This window comes from Pantherophis guttatus, chromosome 4 (assembly GCF_059756535.1).
Source record: "Pantherophis guttatus breed Tessera chromosome 4, ASM5975653v1, whole genome shotgun sequence".
NCBI lineage: Eukaryota > Metazoa > Chordata > Lepidosauria > Squamata > Colubridae > Pantherophis > Pantherophis guttatus.
Window position 1 is genome coordinate 140,740,228 of NC_142066.1, and position 15,077 is coordinate 140,755,304.

At 38.4% G+C, this 15,077-nt stretch overlaps 2 protein-coding genes across 15 annotated transcripts in view; one reads left to right on the top strand and one right to left on the bottom strand.

Annotated features, from left to right (window-relative positions):
- EPC1 (enhancer of polycomb 1) overlaps positions 1–15,077 on the bottom strand; it is a 126,735-nt gene that overhangs the window by 106,444 nt on the left and 5,214 nt on the right. The gene's annotated exons all lie outside the window — the stretch shown is intronic.
- The window catches only part of CCDC7 (coiled-coil domain containing 7), a 292,932-nt gene that overhangs the window by 43,767 nt on the left and 234,088 nt on the right, over positions 1–15,077 (top strand). For 11 of the 14 annotated variants that reach the window (XR_015734107.1, XM_087892982.1, XM_087892984.1 and 8 more), the window contains 5 exons: positions 7,404–7,648; positions 10,094–10,183; positions 12,584–12,670; positions 13,150–13,170; positions 13,264–13,296. Coding sequence is in view for 11 of the 14 variants with exons in the window: in XM_087892982.1 (XP_087749108.1) it covers positions 7,421–7,648; positions 10,094–10,183; positions 12,584–12,670; positions 13,150–13,170; positions 13,264–13,296 (459 nt within the window). In the remaining 3 variants the exon portion in view is untranslated. Of the gene's footprint in view, positions 1–7,403; positions 7,649–10,093; positions 10,184–12,583; positions 12,671–13,149; positions 13,171–13,263; positions 13,297–15,077 lie in introns of those variants that run through there. The other 3 variants (XM_087892993.1, XM_087892992.1, XM_060683928.2) reach the window with 2 other exon arrangements.

The window sequence follows — 15,077 nt, forward strand, 5'->3', positions numbered from 1 at the left end:
TAAGGGAGAACTTTTATAAAATGTTTTATAGATGGCATCTAGATCCAAAAAAGTTATCTCGTATGTATCCGAATGTACAACCAAAATGTTGGAGATGTAATTGTGAGGATGCTACTTATTTTCACATTTGGTGGACATGTAAAAAGGTTAAAGCGTTTTGGATTAAAATCTGGTGGATTTTACAAAATATTCTTAAAAAGAGGTTGAAATTTACACCACAGCTGTTTCTTTTGGGTATAGTTACGGATTGTACAGTTATAGAGACTAAATTGATTTTGAATTTAATAACTGCAGCAAGACTGTTGGTGGCACAATATTGGAAGAAGCAAGATTTACCTACAATCCAAGAGTGGACAATGAAAGTTATAAATCTAGCGGAAATGGCAAAAATCTCGGCGTACCTGAAGGATCATTCAAATGAAAGATATTTAAGAGACTGGAGAAGGTGGATAGATTATATTCAAAATAAATATCGGAATAAGAAATTGCAGATAGGTTATGAATGATTATATAGATATTTATTGTGTCTTTAAGTAATAAAGCTAGGCGGGTAATTAGGGAATTGAAGAAACAAGAGATGTGAAATGTCATAATTGTTTAGATTAGGATTGATTATGATCGTTGAAGTTTATACCCTGTAATTTGTTCTGGGAACGGGAGGGGGGGAGGGGGGAGGTTGAGGTAGGGAAGGGGGGGGGAAATATGTAAACTTTTTGTAAAACTTTTCAATAAAAAAAAAAAAAACTCATCAGGCTGCCGCTTGGGCAATCAGGGCCGCAACGTCCACGTCCTTTTTCAATAGAGCCTCGTTGACTTGGCTCTGGCAATTAAGAGAGAGGGTGACTCCTCAAGATGCCAGACTTCTGCAAGATGTGGCTAAGTTAATTGCAGCGGCAGAGTACTCAGCCGATGCCTCTCTGGACGCAGCCAAATTTGCATCCAGAGCATTGGCCTCCGCAGTAACATCGCGGTGCCTCCTCTGGTTGCGCCAGTGGAGGGCTGATACGAAATCAGAATGGCGTCTTACTGCGGCGCCATATCAGGGACAGTCCCTATTTGGTGCATCATTAGAGTCAATTTTGGTGTAAGGATGAGATAAAAAGAAAGTACTACCATCTTCATATAGACGTCCTGATCGACGTTTTCCATCATATCCAAGACAGTCCTTTCGGCCGGAGCAGGGACCCAGTGGTTTCTATTTTCAAAGATCCTCTGCTCAACAGTATTCTTCCTTTTCAGATAGAGCGTCCTTTCGAGACAGGGGAAGACGTCAGGTCGGTTTCAAACGCCCTTTCAGGGGAACGGGTTCTCGCTCATTCCGCAGAGGAAAATGACTCGTCAATCCTTGTACCCATTGGAGGGAAAATCCAATTGTTTTGCAACCAGTGGAAACTTTCAACAACAGACAATTGGATTCTTCGTACAGTGACGGACGGACTACAACTGGAATTCACGTCACCTCCTCCAATGTGTTTCCTTCAATGTCCCTTTTCAAACCTTCCCTTCAAGAGACAACTCATGGAGTTGGAAATTCAACACTTACTTCAGATAAAAGCAATAGAACCGGTGCCTCAACATCAAGTACACAAGGGATTCTATTCAATCCTTTTTCTTGTGCCCAAAAGCTCAGGCGGATGGCGGGGCATCCACAATTTGAAGCGGTTAAATCTCCATGTGAGGTATCGCCGTTTCAAGATGCACTCCCTCAGGTCTTTTCTGGGATGTATCCGCTCCAACGATCTTATGCAGTCCATCGACCTGAAGGAGGCATATCTGCACGTGCCCATCTACCCAGCGCACAGGCAATTTCTCAAATTCGCGTATGCGGATCGCCATTTTCAATACCGTTCTATGCCTTTTGGCCTCTCGTCTGCCTCGAGGATATTCACAAAGTTGATGGCAGCCGTAGCGGCAACACTGCGGGAGAAATCAGTCAGAATTGTCTGTTATCTGGATGATATTTTGATCCTGTCGTCATCAGTAGATCAAGCAAACCTGGACAGACAGAGAGTTCTTCAAACGTTGCAGAATCATGGCTTGACTATCAACTGGGACAAGAGCCAGCTGGTGCCAACAACCTGAATATTACATCTAGGGGCAGTCATAGATTCCAGGCAGGGAATAGTATATCTTTCTCCAGAGCGCCAATCCAGCATTCGGAAATTGATCTCTCAAGTGTTGTGTCTGAGAACTGTGCCTTTGATTCGGTTGTCTCAACTATTGGGCAAAATAATCTCATGTATAAACATTGTGCCTTGGGCTCGACGCCACTCTGGTCAGTTACAGTTGCTTCTGTTGCCCGACCAAAAGCAGGGCATGGTAGACTCCCAGTTCAAGATCAAGCTGACTCCGGCAGTGAAATTATCACTAAAATGGTGGATATCACCAGCCCTGAGGGCGGGGACGCTATTTATAGAGCCACCAAGGATCAAGCTCACCACGGATGCCAGTCTTATGGGATGGGGAGCCCATCTTGGGTCTCAACTAGCACAAGGAACATGGTCTCCCGTAGAGAAACAGTACAGCATAAATTTGCTAGAATTAAGAGCAGTCAGATTAGCGCTAAGACATTTCCATCAGGAAGTGGCACAGAAACATGTATTAGTTCTAACAGACAATATGGCCACAAAGGCTCATTTGAACAGACAGGGAGGCACGTGATCCAAATCGCTCATGAACGAGACAGAAAGACTGATGGCATGGGCAGAGAGATACATACTGTCCATAAAGGCGGAACACATTTCAGGTTCCTTAAATCAACAGGCAGACTGGCTAAGCAGGGGGATCATAGATCAGTCGGAATGGAGATTGCACCCAAATCTATTTCTACAGATTGTAAACAGGTTCGGGACGCCTATGGTGGATCTGTTCGCCACGGAAAAGAATACACAACTCCCGAGGTTCTTCTCCAGATTTCCGACTCCAGGAGCGGAGGCTCTCAATGCTCTGCGAAGCCCTTGGCCTCGTGGGCTTCTATATGCATTTCCCCCCATTCCCATCATTCCACTGGTCATAAGGAAGATGATGATGGAAAAAGCGGAACTCATTCTAGTGGCACCGTACTGGCCTCGTCGAGAGTGGTTCGCAGATTTGAGAGATCGCTCGATCGATCAACCATGGAAGTTACCAGTAGGCAGACGGGATCTGAGTCGGAGCAATTTATCATCCAAATCCAGACTGGCTCCAGTTGACCGTCTAGCGCTTGAACGGATTCGTCTCTTGAAAGAACAGTTACCACATGACGTCATAGACACCATTCAAGCAGCCAGACAACCAGCAACAGTCTGCATTTATAATGCATCCTGGAATAGGTTCACTGTGGGCAGTTGATCAACATACAGATCCTACCTCGGCATCAGTACAGGACGTTCTTAAGTTTCTACAATCTGGATTCGATAAAGGACTAGCGCCGGCTACTCTCAGATGTCAGGTGGCCGCGTTGGTCACAGTCTTCATACTGACAGGGGGAATTCGTTGTGTCAAGAGCCTAGAATTCGATCATTTTTACATGGTGCTGTAAATTTAAGACCACCAACAGTACACAGATATCCAACTTGGGATCTCAATTTAGTATTACAGTCATTCACAGTAGAACCCTATGAACCTATCAAGGAAACAACGTTAAGACATCTTACAATGAAACTAGCATTTCTGTTAGCTGTTACGTCGGCTAGAAGGGTATCTGAATTGGCGGCATTGTCTATTCGTCAAGATCTTTGTATTTTCTTTCCGGACAGAGTGGTCATGAAGCTGGATCCGGTATTTGTTCCAAAAATTAATTCCTTATTTTACAGATCTCAAGACATTGTCCTACCTAATTTCTGCCCAAATCCTAGACATCCGTTAGAAAAAAGGTGGCATACATTAGATCAGTGGTTCTCAACCTTCCTAATGCCGCGACCCTTTAATACAGTTCCTCATGTTGTGGTGACCCCCAACCAGGGGTGGGTTCTAAATTTTTTTACTACCGGTTCTGTGGACGTGGCTTATTTTGTGGGCTTGGCTTGGAGGTCATGTGACTGGGTGGGCATGGCTAGCTGGTCATGTGACCGAGCGGCCATGGCTATGTTTATAGGGAGTACTCTAATTTCCCTTCGCTTCCTTCATCCCTCTCTATTGCTGTATCCTTTTATTCATATGGACTACTCAGAGGGCTGAAAAAAGTCATTTCTGACAGGTCGTCACACTTTTGACTGATCCTCACACTTATGACCATCCTCACATTTATGCGTGTGCAGCATTCTTAACAACCATGTCACTCATTTCACAACTGCTTCTTTTCACCATGGTAATAAGATAGGGCAAAAAACGTAAAATGTGAGGATAGTCATAAATTCGAGATCTGGTCAAAAGTGCGAGGACAGTCAAAAATAACTTTTTCAGCCCTCTGAGTAGTCCATGTGCACAAAAGGACTACCCAGAGGGCTGAAAAAAGTGATTTCTGACAGGTCCTCACACTTTTGACCAGTCTTCGCACTTATGACTGGTCATCATTTATGCCCATTGTAGCATTCTTAACAACCAGGTCACTCATTTCACAACTGCTTCTCTTCACCATGGTGACAAGATAGGGCAAAAACGTAAAATGTGAGGACAGTCGTAAGTTCGAGGACTGGTCAAAAGTGCGAGGACCAGTCAGAAATAACTTTTTCAGCCTTCTGAGTAGTCCATATGCATAAAAGGATACAGCAATAGAGAGGGATGAAGGAAGGGAAGGGAAATTAGAGTAGGAGTGAGGGTAAGAGAGGGAGGAAGAGAGGAGGAGAAGGAGAAAGGAAGAGGAAGTAGGGAGGAGAAGAAGAGGGGGAGGAAGAGAAAGTAAAAAGGAAAGAAAAGAGAGAGGTGGTAGGTTTGAGGAGAAAGATTGCTGTACAATAAAAAAGATGAAAGGGAAGAAAGCCAACCCCAAACAAATATAAAGATATTAAGATAAAGAATGAATTGTTAAACTTTAAAGAATAAAAGAGAACAAATATGAATAAATAACAATAATTAGAAACACACATACAAACATACAATGTATTTTCTTTGAACAGAGTATTTGGCTGGTTCACAAATTTAAACAGTGTTTAGTCATTTCAATTAAATTTACAATTTCTGTATTTCCTTTTTGCCATATTTATTCCTCATCTATTTTTGTAAAAAACCAATATTATCCTTCATCTTCATCTCTAATCTTAATCAAATTCAATTTTTCCCTTCTATTCTATATTATACCCCTTCCCATTGTCATCTATTTTTATATCCATCCTCACATTGGTTAATTATGTAATATTACAGTTGTTTAATATAAATTCAACATTTTAATATAAATCAATTAGTTGTATAACTACCTTTTTTGTATATTAATTAATATGAACATGAATATTCCAATTATTTCCATGCAATCCAATTTCTTACAAATCAATTAATTATATTTACCAATAATAATAAACCAAATAATTTTCCCCATATATTCCTCCAAATCACAACTTAACCATTTCTGCTTTCAACACAATATACAATTAATAGTATCTCAATTATTACAATTCCCTAGTTAAATAGAGCTTTTTTTCTTTTGTGTTTTAAAATCTTGAACTCTCCTCTTTTTCCCTAAATTTCCCATTGTTTGCACCTACCTTTTTTGGTGAGGAAAAAGAAAAGAAATCTGCCTGCCTAATTTTCCAACGTTGCAGCAACAGCAAAGCAGTTTCAGTTTCGTTTTTCAGCATAGCTAGGGGGAAAAAAATCTGCTCCAGCAAGCAGCAAGCCCTGAGCAAAACAGCTGAGAGCAAATCAGCTGAGGGTCGGGAGCCGATCTAATCAAGGGCTAATTTGCCTATGCTAAGCTCCACGGGCCAATAAAATTACAAAAAAACACCGAACCATTTGTTAAATTGCTGGCTCGCCTGCCCCTCGCCCACAACTATTTATTGGCAATAAATAGTGATGCGGAGGGACGGGGCGAGCCACCAATTTAACAAAGCCCCGCGGCAAGAATTTAAACAGTTTTTTTTCCTCTAGCCATCAGCTGGGACTCAGGAGGCAGCAATAGATTGAGAGTGGGCGGGGTAAGCGAACGGCCGGCGATCCAACAGAGCAGAGAGTGAGGGTGAGTGAAGGCGTGGGGGGGGCGAGAGAGGGCTTTGGTGACCCTTGTGAAATGGCCGTTCGACCCCCAAAGGGGTCGCGACCCCCAGGTTGAGAACCGCTGCTCTAGACTTCATTACTGATTTACCCCTCATCCAAGATTTCATAGTTGCATTGGTGGTGGTAGATCTTTTCTAATTCTGTCTCCATGTTTCAGCAACTTCCGCCTGGTTCAGTAGCTGCTTCAGAAACAGGGGAGAAAGTTTTCATTGAGATAGCCTCACTGACTCCTTTATGAAGTTCTCATGAGAACTCAGACTTCAAAAAGACTATATAGGAGAGAACAGCTTTGAAGAGCCTATGGAGGAGGGATGGGGCCGTGCTGGAGGGTGGAGTGATGTAGGAGGTGAGCAGGGTTAGCCTGAGAATGGGATTAGGTTTGTCATTAATTTGGAATTGCTACGCTCCCATAAGAGATCCAAGTCCAGCCCCCCATGAATTCTATTAACCCTTGTGTAGCGCCAATTTGGCTTGATGGTTACTATATCAGATTCTTGTATATAGGTTGCATATACTAAACTTTACTGCTTTGAACTCAACTCCTGTTCCTGGTTACTTGTACTTGTCAATGACCTTTATTTAGTAACGGATAAATTATTAGAATTTGAACTATACATGGCTGCTATTATGCCCTTTTTTGACCCTACTGTTAAGATTTTGTATATGTGCAGACTTTTTTTGCCTTTGGAGAGCGCTAATTCGATATATTCAATGTAATGTGAAACTTATTTATATTCTACTCTTATTTAATTACAGAAAAAATACTTTAGCAGAATTTAAAAGTTGCTGCATATGTATGTGTGTATGTATGTATATTTGTATGTATGTGTTTGGTTGTAGGGTCACATTTCTGTATTCTGCTCATCTAGTTTAAATAGGAAAACTATTAATGCCTGCTGTAATGAGAGGTTTAGTTATTAGCTGGCTTTTCAATATGATGCTGATTATAGCTGTGAGAGAATGAATGGTCCAAGGTCATTTAGTTGTATTCCCTGCCTAAGAGATAATTAGAACTTGATTTTCCCCATTCCTAGTCCAGCATCCTAACCATTACAGTACTGGCTCCCTAGGAGTGAAATTTATATAATCATTATATTAAATAGGTTCTAAAGGGTTGTTCGTACAGCTTGAAAACTGAAAACAAAGACTTAGGTTAAACTTGGAATACAAAAAATTTATTGGATAGTTTTGAAGGTGAAAAATATAGTGCTTTATTATGTATTAAAATGTTTTCAAAGTTTGGAATGAAATATTTATTATTTGTTTTTGAAAAGATTATATAACCAACACAATGAATGCAACAAAACAATTAAAACAAAAAACAATTGACCGCTCATCTCCGGGAACAAGGAAGAAAGGAGGAAAGTATAGGAGATACGAAGCTAACTCAATGGTTTTAATGCCTGCAATTCCCAAAGAAACCATTACACAGTATTCTCTAGGTCTTACATCAGGAAACAAAGATAGAATGTTTGATGAAATGGATATGCTTAGGAATATTACAACACATCTAAATGAGGTAGGTTAATCATTAACATTGTTTATTATTCAATTTCTCCCCTTTGTTTGTATGCAATTGAATCAAGGCAGTGAATGTACCTACAGCATCTTACTTTACTCACAAGTACAACTCTATAAATAGATATCCCTTTTTGAAAATTAATGTTGTACTTTTTCAAGAAATCTAAGGGAATTAAATATCAGAGAAGCATGTATTTAGATAAATGTGTTATTCAGGATAGCTAAACAAAAGATTATGATTTTAAGGAGGCTCCATTTATTTGTGGAGTTTGTGAAGCCTTCTTAAAAACCAGGAAAAACATTTGCCCTATAGTCTTGCAACAAATGCTACTTGCTAGGAGAAGAGCATGAGGTTGCCATGGTTGACTGGTTGCTTCTAAAAGAAAGCTGAGCATCATATAGCATTGGCCAAGCTCCTCTGCAAAAAATATATAGGTAAATTGGATGCTGCTGGGCCCTGGAATTAAGTGAATAGTGGGCTGAATCCTACAAGTTCTTTGGGTGGCTGGATTTGAAGTAAGCCGCAACCTACCAGCTTTAACTGTTCTCCATGTGTCAGCCACTTCTGCTGACCAGATATAGATTTCATTGCTTGGCTTAATAGTGAGCTTGGTAGCAGGACAAGGCTTAGAAAATCCTGAGGGAAAGAGGAAGCCTTGGGAAAGCTCTTGGATTGCCAGATGTGAAATAGGTCTTGGCCTATAGGCTGTAACTGCCTTTCATGTGCTGGTTGCTTCTGTTGACTGGCTTCATGCATAGGCCTGTGGAACCCTGAGGGGCAGGAAACATAGCACAGGATGCTTCAGAGATGACAAAGCTTTGGGAGGCCCAGAGAGGTTTGTTGGAGTGTGATAGGTTCTGGGCATGTGGTAGGCCTCCAAGGGCTTCCCCCACCCCCATGGCATCCCATGTCCCACACATTTGTTTAATGATTACATTGGGGAGAGCAGAGAGCAGAGATAAGGGGTTGTTATATGAAATGCTTCACTTAACAGCCATCGTGACATGTGACTGTAATGGGCAGGTTCCATTATGGTCATAAGTTGAGGACTACCTGTATATTTAAAAAGATCACATTGTAGAAGACGCACGTATTTACATAATAAAGATCAGTGTATGCTTAGGTTTGATTAATGGATTTTTCTCTTAGAATGAACAATATGACTTTAACAATTAAAAGGATTTGCCAACTTATTTAATACAAATATTCTTTTTGCTGAATCTTCATTTTCTTGCTAAAATCCAACAACTATCCCTGCAGATTGAGAGTTATTATGTATTACTTGTTAAATTCATTTGCTACCTACCTCAAAATGGGGCCATTCTAGGTGGCTTATAACAATAAAAGTAAGAAATGAAAAGGGTAAATAGAACAGAAGTAAAATAACAGAACAATAAAATAAATAATAAAAAATAAAATTGAAGAGAATGTTTGAACAATGTAGTTTATGACTACTATATTGAAAAGTCATCTTTGGATTCTAATCAAGAATGCAGCAAATAATTGGAAAGTAAACCACATACTTGACTAATGGCAATTACTTAGTTTAATGTACATTTTTCAGAATGTTTTATCTCTCTAATGTAAAGGAAGATCACAGCAGATGACACTATGTAGCTGGTCTGAAAAAAAGAAATGGATGGTTAAATGGATTGGAATTCTTTGAAAATCCCATAGTTGTAACTCAGGGATGTCAAACTCGTCTCGTCACGGTGGCATCACATGACGTATTGAGACTTTTTCGCCCTTAACTAAACTGGGCGTGAGCATGGCCAGCGTGTGACGCATCCTGTCTGTGGGCAGGGAGTTTGACACCCCTATTGTAAGTGAACTGAATAATTGAAAAGGGGATTTAAAAAAGAAGAAGAAGAAGAAGCATGGAGCTTCATTATTTGAAGGATTAACTCACTCAGTGACATCTAACCATCCCATATGGGCCAGCAAAAAAGCTTTTTTGTAGGTCCCATCTAAAGAGTATTATCTCAAAAAGAGGGTAATTGTACTGTTTGTGAATGATAGTGGTCTCCTGATGACTAAATTAACATTGTGTTGTTCTAATGTTTTGTTTATGTGGTGATTTCATTCTGATTTTTTTGGTATTGTTTATGTTTTAATTGTAAGCTATCTAGAGTCACAAAGGTAAGATTTTTGTATAAATTAAGTAAAGTAAATGCTAAGTACCCTTGGATCATTGTCAGGAAAACCTGATATGTATATTTTGTCATCAGTGATCAACCTTGACTTGAGGCAGTCTTTTCTTTTATAATGTTATAAGTTCTGAAAACTACAGGTTGTTGAACACAAATGCATAAAAGTTACTAAAACTAAAGGAAAAAAAAGATGTCTATCTTAGATAAGACTTAACAATCTAGATTTCTAACATTAGGAAAATAGGAAGCATTGCCAATGAGAGATTAGAACATTATTTGGATTTTTTTGCAGATTGTACATACAATGGAAGGTGTCTACATAAAGGAAGGTGAAGTTAAAGAAAGTAAAGAAGAGGTTGAGGAGGAGGAAGAAGAACTACCTGTAAGTAACATTACATGCTGTTTAAATAGGTCTACAATGAGTGATGTTGGTTTTAGACTAAACACATATTAATGAGCAGGGGGAAAAGATATAATACAGGTAGTTCTTGTTTAACTATCACAATTGAGACCAGTACCTTGGTCATTATGTGTGAATGCTAAGTGAAACCACACTTTTGCTTATGATGATATTTGATCTTTCCTTTGTTATATCTGCAAAGGTTGTAAGTTAGAGGATTGGTGGCAAAAGTACTTTTTCATCACTATTGAAGGGTTACTATTAAATTGTCAGTTGGTAAATGAGGACCAGTAATAGTTTGTTCTGAATTATTATGTTGTGAAACGCATAACTACTAGTAATGTTAGGTTCCTTGGCTTTGACCACTTACAATCTAAATTCTGGGCTCTATTGTGCTCATATTGTGCTCAAATTGCCAATATATGCTGGATCGTGGAGAAAGCTAGGGAGTTCCAGAAAAACATCTACTTCTGCTTCATTGGCTATGCTAAAGCATTTGATTGTGTGAATCACAACAAATTGTGGCAAGTTCTTAAAGAGATGGGAGTACCAGACCATCTTATTTGTCTCTTGAGAAACCTATATGCGGATCAAGAAGGAACAGTGAGAACTGGACACAGAACCACTGATTGGTTAAAAATTGGGAAAGGAGTCAGGCAAGACTGTATACTGTCGCCCTGCCTATTTAACTTATTTGCAGAGCACATCATGAGAAAGGTGGGGCTAGATGAATCAAAAGTTGGAATTAAGATTGCCGGGAGAAATATCAACAAGCTCAGATATGCAGATGATACCCCTCTAATGGCAGAAAGTGAAGAGGAAATAAAGAGCCTCTTGATGAGGGTGAAGAAGGAGAGTGCAGAAGTTGGCTTGAAACTCAACATTAAGAAAACTAAGATCATGGCATCCGGCCCTCTCAATTCCTGGCAAATAGATGGGGAAGAAATAGAGGTAGTAATAGATTTTATTTTCCTGGGCTCCAAGATCACCGCAGATGGGGACCCCAGTCAAGAAATTAAAAGATGCTTGCTCCTGGGGAGGAAAGCTATGGCCAATCTAGATAGCTTACTAAAAAGCAGAGACATCATCTTGCCAACAAAAGTGTGTATAGTGAAGGCTATGGTTTTCCCAGTTGCAATGTATGGCTGTGAAAGTTGGACCATAAGAAAGGCTGAGTGCCAAAGAATTGAGGCCTTTGAACTCTGGTGCTGGAGAAGACTCCTGCAAGTCCCTTGGACTGCAAGGTGATCAAACCGGTCAGTCCTAGAGGAGATGAAACCTGACTGCTCTTTAGAAGGCCAGTTCCAGAACATGAAACTCAAATACTTTGGCCACTTTATGAGAAAGAAGGACTCACTGGAGAAAAGCCTAATGCTGGGAAAGATTGAGGGAAAAAGAAGGGGACAGCAGAGAACGAGGTGGCTGGATGAGTCACTGAAGCAGTAGGTGTGAGCTTAAATGGACTCTGGGGGATGGTAGAGGACAGGAAGGCCTGGAGGAACATTGTCCATGGGGTCGCGATGGGTCAGACACAACTTCGCAATTAAGAACAACAACAAATTGTACTCATAAATTGGAAACTACCTGTACTGCCATAGGCTTTATGTGAGGGTATTCTTGAAGACAATTGAGAAGCTATAACTGGTGTATAATATAGCAACCAGTTTTCGCACTGGTTTAGCAGTATAATACTTGTTCTACAGGAACTGTATATATTACCAGTAGAACTCAACCTTCAAGTGAATACTTATAAAACCTCTTAGATTAGATCCTTATTATCAGCAGCATTGTTTTCTTCATGTGGAATCTACCTAATCTACATGTGCTAAGTGAGATGATTCTTTGCTAGCTTCCTAAAAAAAAAATCAGGTGGTCTGGAGTCTAGAAATTAAACTCATCAGCCCCTATGAAGCAATTTCCCCCTAAGTTTAATAATGTCTTTACTTTGATGATGTTTCAGAAAGTGATGAAAATAGTTTTTATTAAGGGGCATTTTAACTTGTATGATGGCAGCTTTGCTTTTATCTACAGTTTTTATATATTCTGTTTATTATTTGGCTTTATGAATAGCTTTGTATTTTATTATTGTTTTCTCTGTTGTAAAGCCCCTAGAATCAAAGGAATATACAACACATAAATTTTAGTAAATAAAAGTATGCCAGTTTGCTCACTGGAACCTACCATTTCAGTTTACATAGGGTAGTATCCTAGATAATATTTTCATTCTTGATTTATATAAGTAAATGCTATTGTTACTTCGTCTAAATGATAAAACTTGTACATTTTAAAAATAAGAATTGTAATAATATTATTACAAGTATCAGAAATAGTTTTCCCTAGCAATATTTCTAAAATACTGTATGCATATTTTCTCATTGGAAGGAAGATTATGAAGATATGACTTCTTTCCTGATATGTTGTTCACAACTTAGGACACAATTGGAAAATGCACTTCGTGAAGAAAAGCAAGTATGTATCATGTTTATTGTACTGCATAAGTGGAAGGTTTTATTTACTGTTAATTGTCATGTTTTGTTATACTTGAAAAAATTCAGCTATAGTGTAAATTACCCTTTTCTTTGGAAATTTAGAATAGATATGGAAAGATGTTTCTCTGCCTTTAAAGGCATAGCTGCCTAAAAATTCAGTTATATCAAGGACAATTTCAGTGCTACAGAACTGTCATCAGTTGTATTTTTGCTAGCTGTAGGCTCTAAAATGAGCAGCCTTCTGTTTCAATAGAGTGGTAAGCGCATGGTAAATCCCCTCCTCCATTGCAAAAATACAAAGATCAACCAAAAAATATAGTAAGAGAAAACTTTTTCAGCTCAAGCTGACATAAGGAGGTGTGATTTGGAAACCTAAACATTTCTCACTTTATTATTTTGTATTTAAATTGTTATATAATAAAATAGATGGTGATTTATAATATATATTTTCTTTCTTAGATATTAGAGTCATTGCTTAAGGTAAGAAACTTTTGATATGTATCTTTATGTTTTATTTTGTAAAAATGTAATCTGTTAATATCTAATTTTATTTTATTTTATGTTTTTCTCAAGTGGTTTGAAAAGGAGGTCCATGAGATGGAAGAGGTAAACCTAGAATTTTGATTGTTAAGGTCTAACACAAACTATTTAGAAATATGTGGTAACCATATGAATTGTTTCTCTATATATTCTGCTGTTTCTTCTTTATGTTTAATTTTAGAATATAAATAAAAGGACACAATATAAGGTTTATTCTTTCTTACTTGAGCAGGTTCAATAGACATTCGGGATTAATCTTAATATAATTCAAAGTGTTTCTATAATAATAGCTAATACCAATATATTAAAAGTTCTCAAAACAAAAAAGATCTTTGAATTATTTTCATTGAAATCTTTTGCAATTATTTTCTTTTCGATACTGGCCAAATTCAGTATTTTTCTCTCATTTAATTGCCTTCAATTCTCAGAGGACAAAATAAATTTGAATATTCCCAGATTCCATATTTGAAAGATGGAGGTTGAAATCCCCCAACAATAGTAATTGATATTCCAACACTAATTGAATGATGAGATCAGGAAGGGATTCCTAATATGTCCCTGCACTCCAGCGTGAGATGCAAGTATTCACAACTAAATACTGGTTTATAGGCAAAATTATCACCCTTACCCTTACCAACCTTGGCTGCTGTAGGATCTTAGACCCAGGAAGTCAAATCTTTGTAAGGATCATATCCTTTTTCTCACCCAATTAGATTTCAAGAATATGCCAGGTTAATCTACCCATCTACTATTAGGTTGTAAATGAATGTGCTTTATTACATACAGATCTATTTTTCTTTAGTTCCTGAAAGTGGGATCAGCAACAAATTGTGGGCATCTCTTTTCTTTCAAATCCACCACCCTTGTCCCTTGATTCATAGCCCTCAAAACAATTTCTTAGTATTTGGCTACAATTCACTGAAACTCCCAACCCTGGACCATCAATTGGCCAAATTCCACTCTTTCTAACTCACTTATTCCTAGGGCTACTTTAGCTAGTACATCAGCTCTTCTTTCTACTGTTATACATAAACCACATATTCCCAGAGACTTAATAATGTTCTTTGCCATCATATATTTTTGTTCTTCTTCATTACTCCAGTGTCCCTTTCTCATTAATAACCCCATAAAAATCTTTTTTCTTTCCCCACCTATCACTTCTTGCTGCTCCTGTCTCCCATTGAATACAACACTTGTGTCTAGTTGCAATTGTAATGACCAAACAGACATCAACAAATTTAGACAGAAATTTTTCTCCAGGACTTTTCTACACCTACAGCATGGAAAATACACAACATTATGCTGGAGCATCCAAAGTTGCTCTGTGCTACTTCAGGCCATCACCAAAGGATTTCGAAACTGACAATCTTCTTGCATGTAATTTGATTTATCACAATTGTAGTGATAGTACCTTTTCCAACTGCAGTGGGATGCTCTGGTGGTCTCCATTATCCCACCTCTCTGATTGCCTATTACAGTAGAAAACAATCACATTCCATAAAAATAACGACCTGTTTTTTATCCCGTTTTTTATTTATTATATTTAGCTTGAGACATCCTGGCTCTCAATTGAAGCCATTCCAAAATAACATTTTCCCACTTCATGTTAGTCTCCTTCTCATTATTAGTAAAGTATATTTTCTAGTTCATTTTAAGAAATTGGTCTGTTTATGTTTGGTGGGTTGGTAGGTGGTTTATTAAAAATGCATTAATTTCCTTTCAGGTAAATGCAATATTTTAATTATTATTATATATAATTAAAAGTATGAAAGTTTGTTTTTACATTATAAGTAGTCCTTGATTTATGACCACAGTTGAGTTCAACATTTCTATAGCTAAGTGAGAAA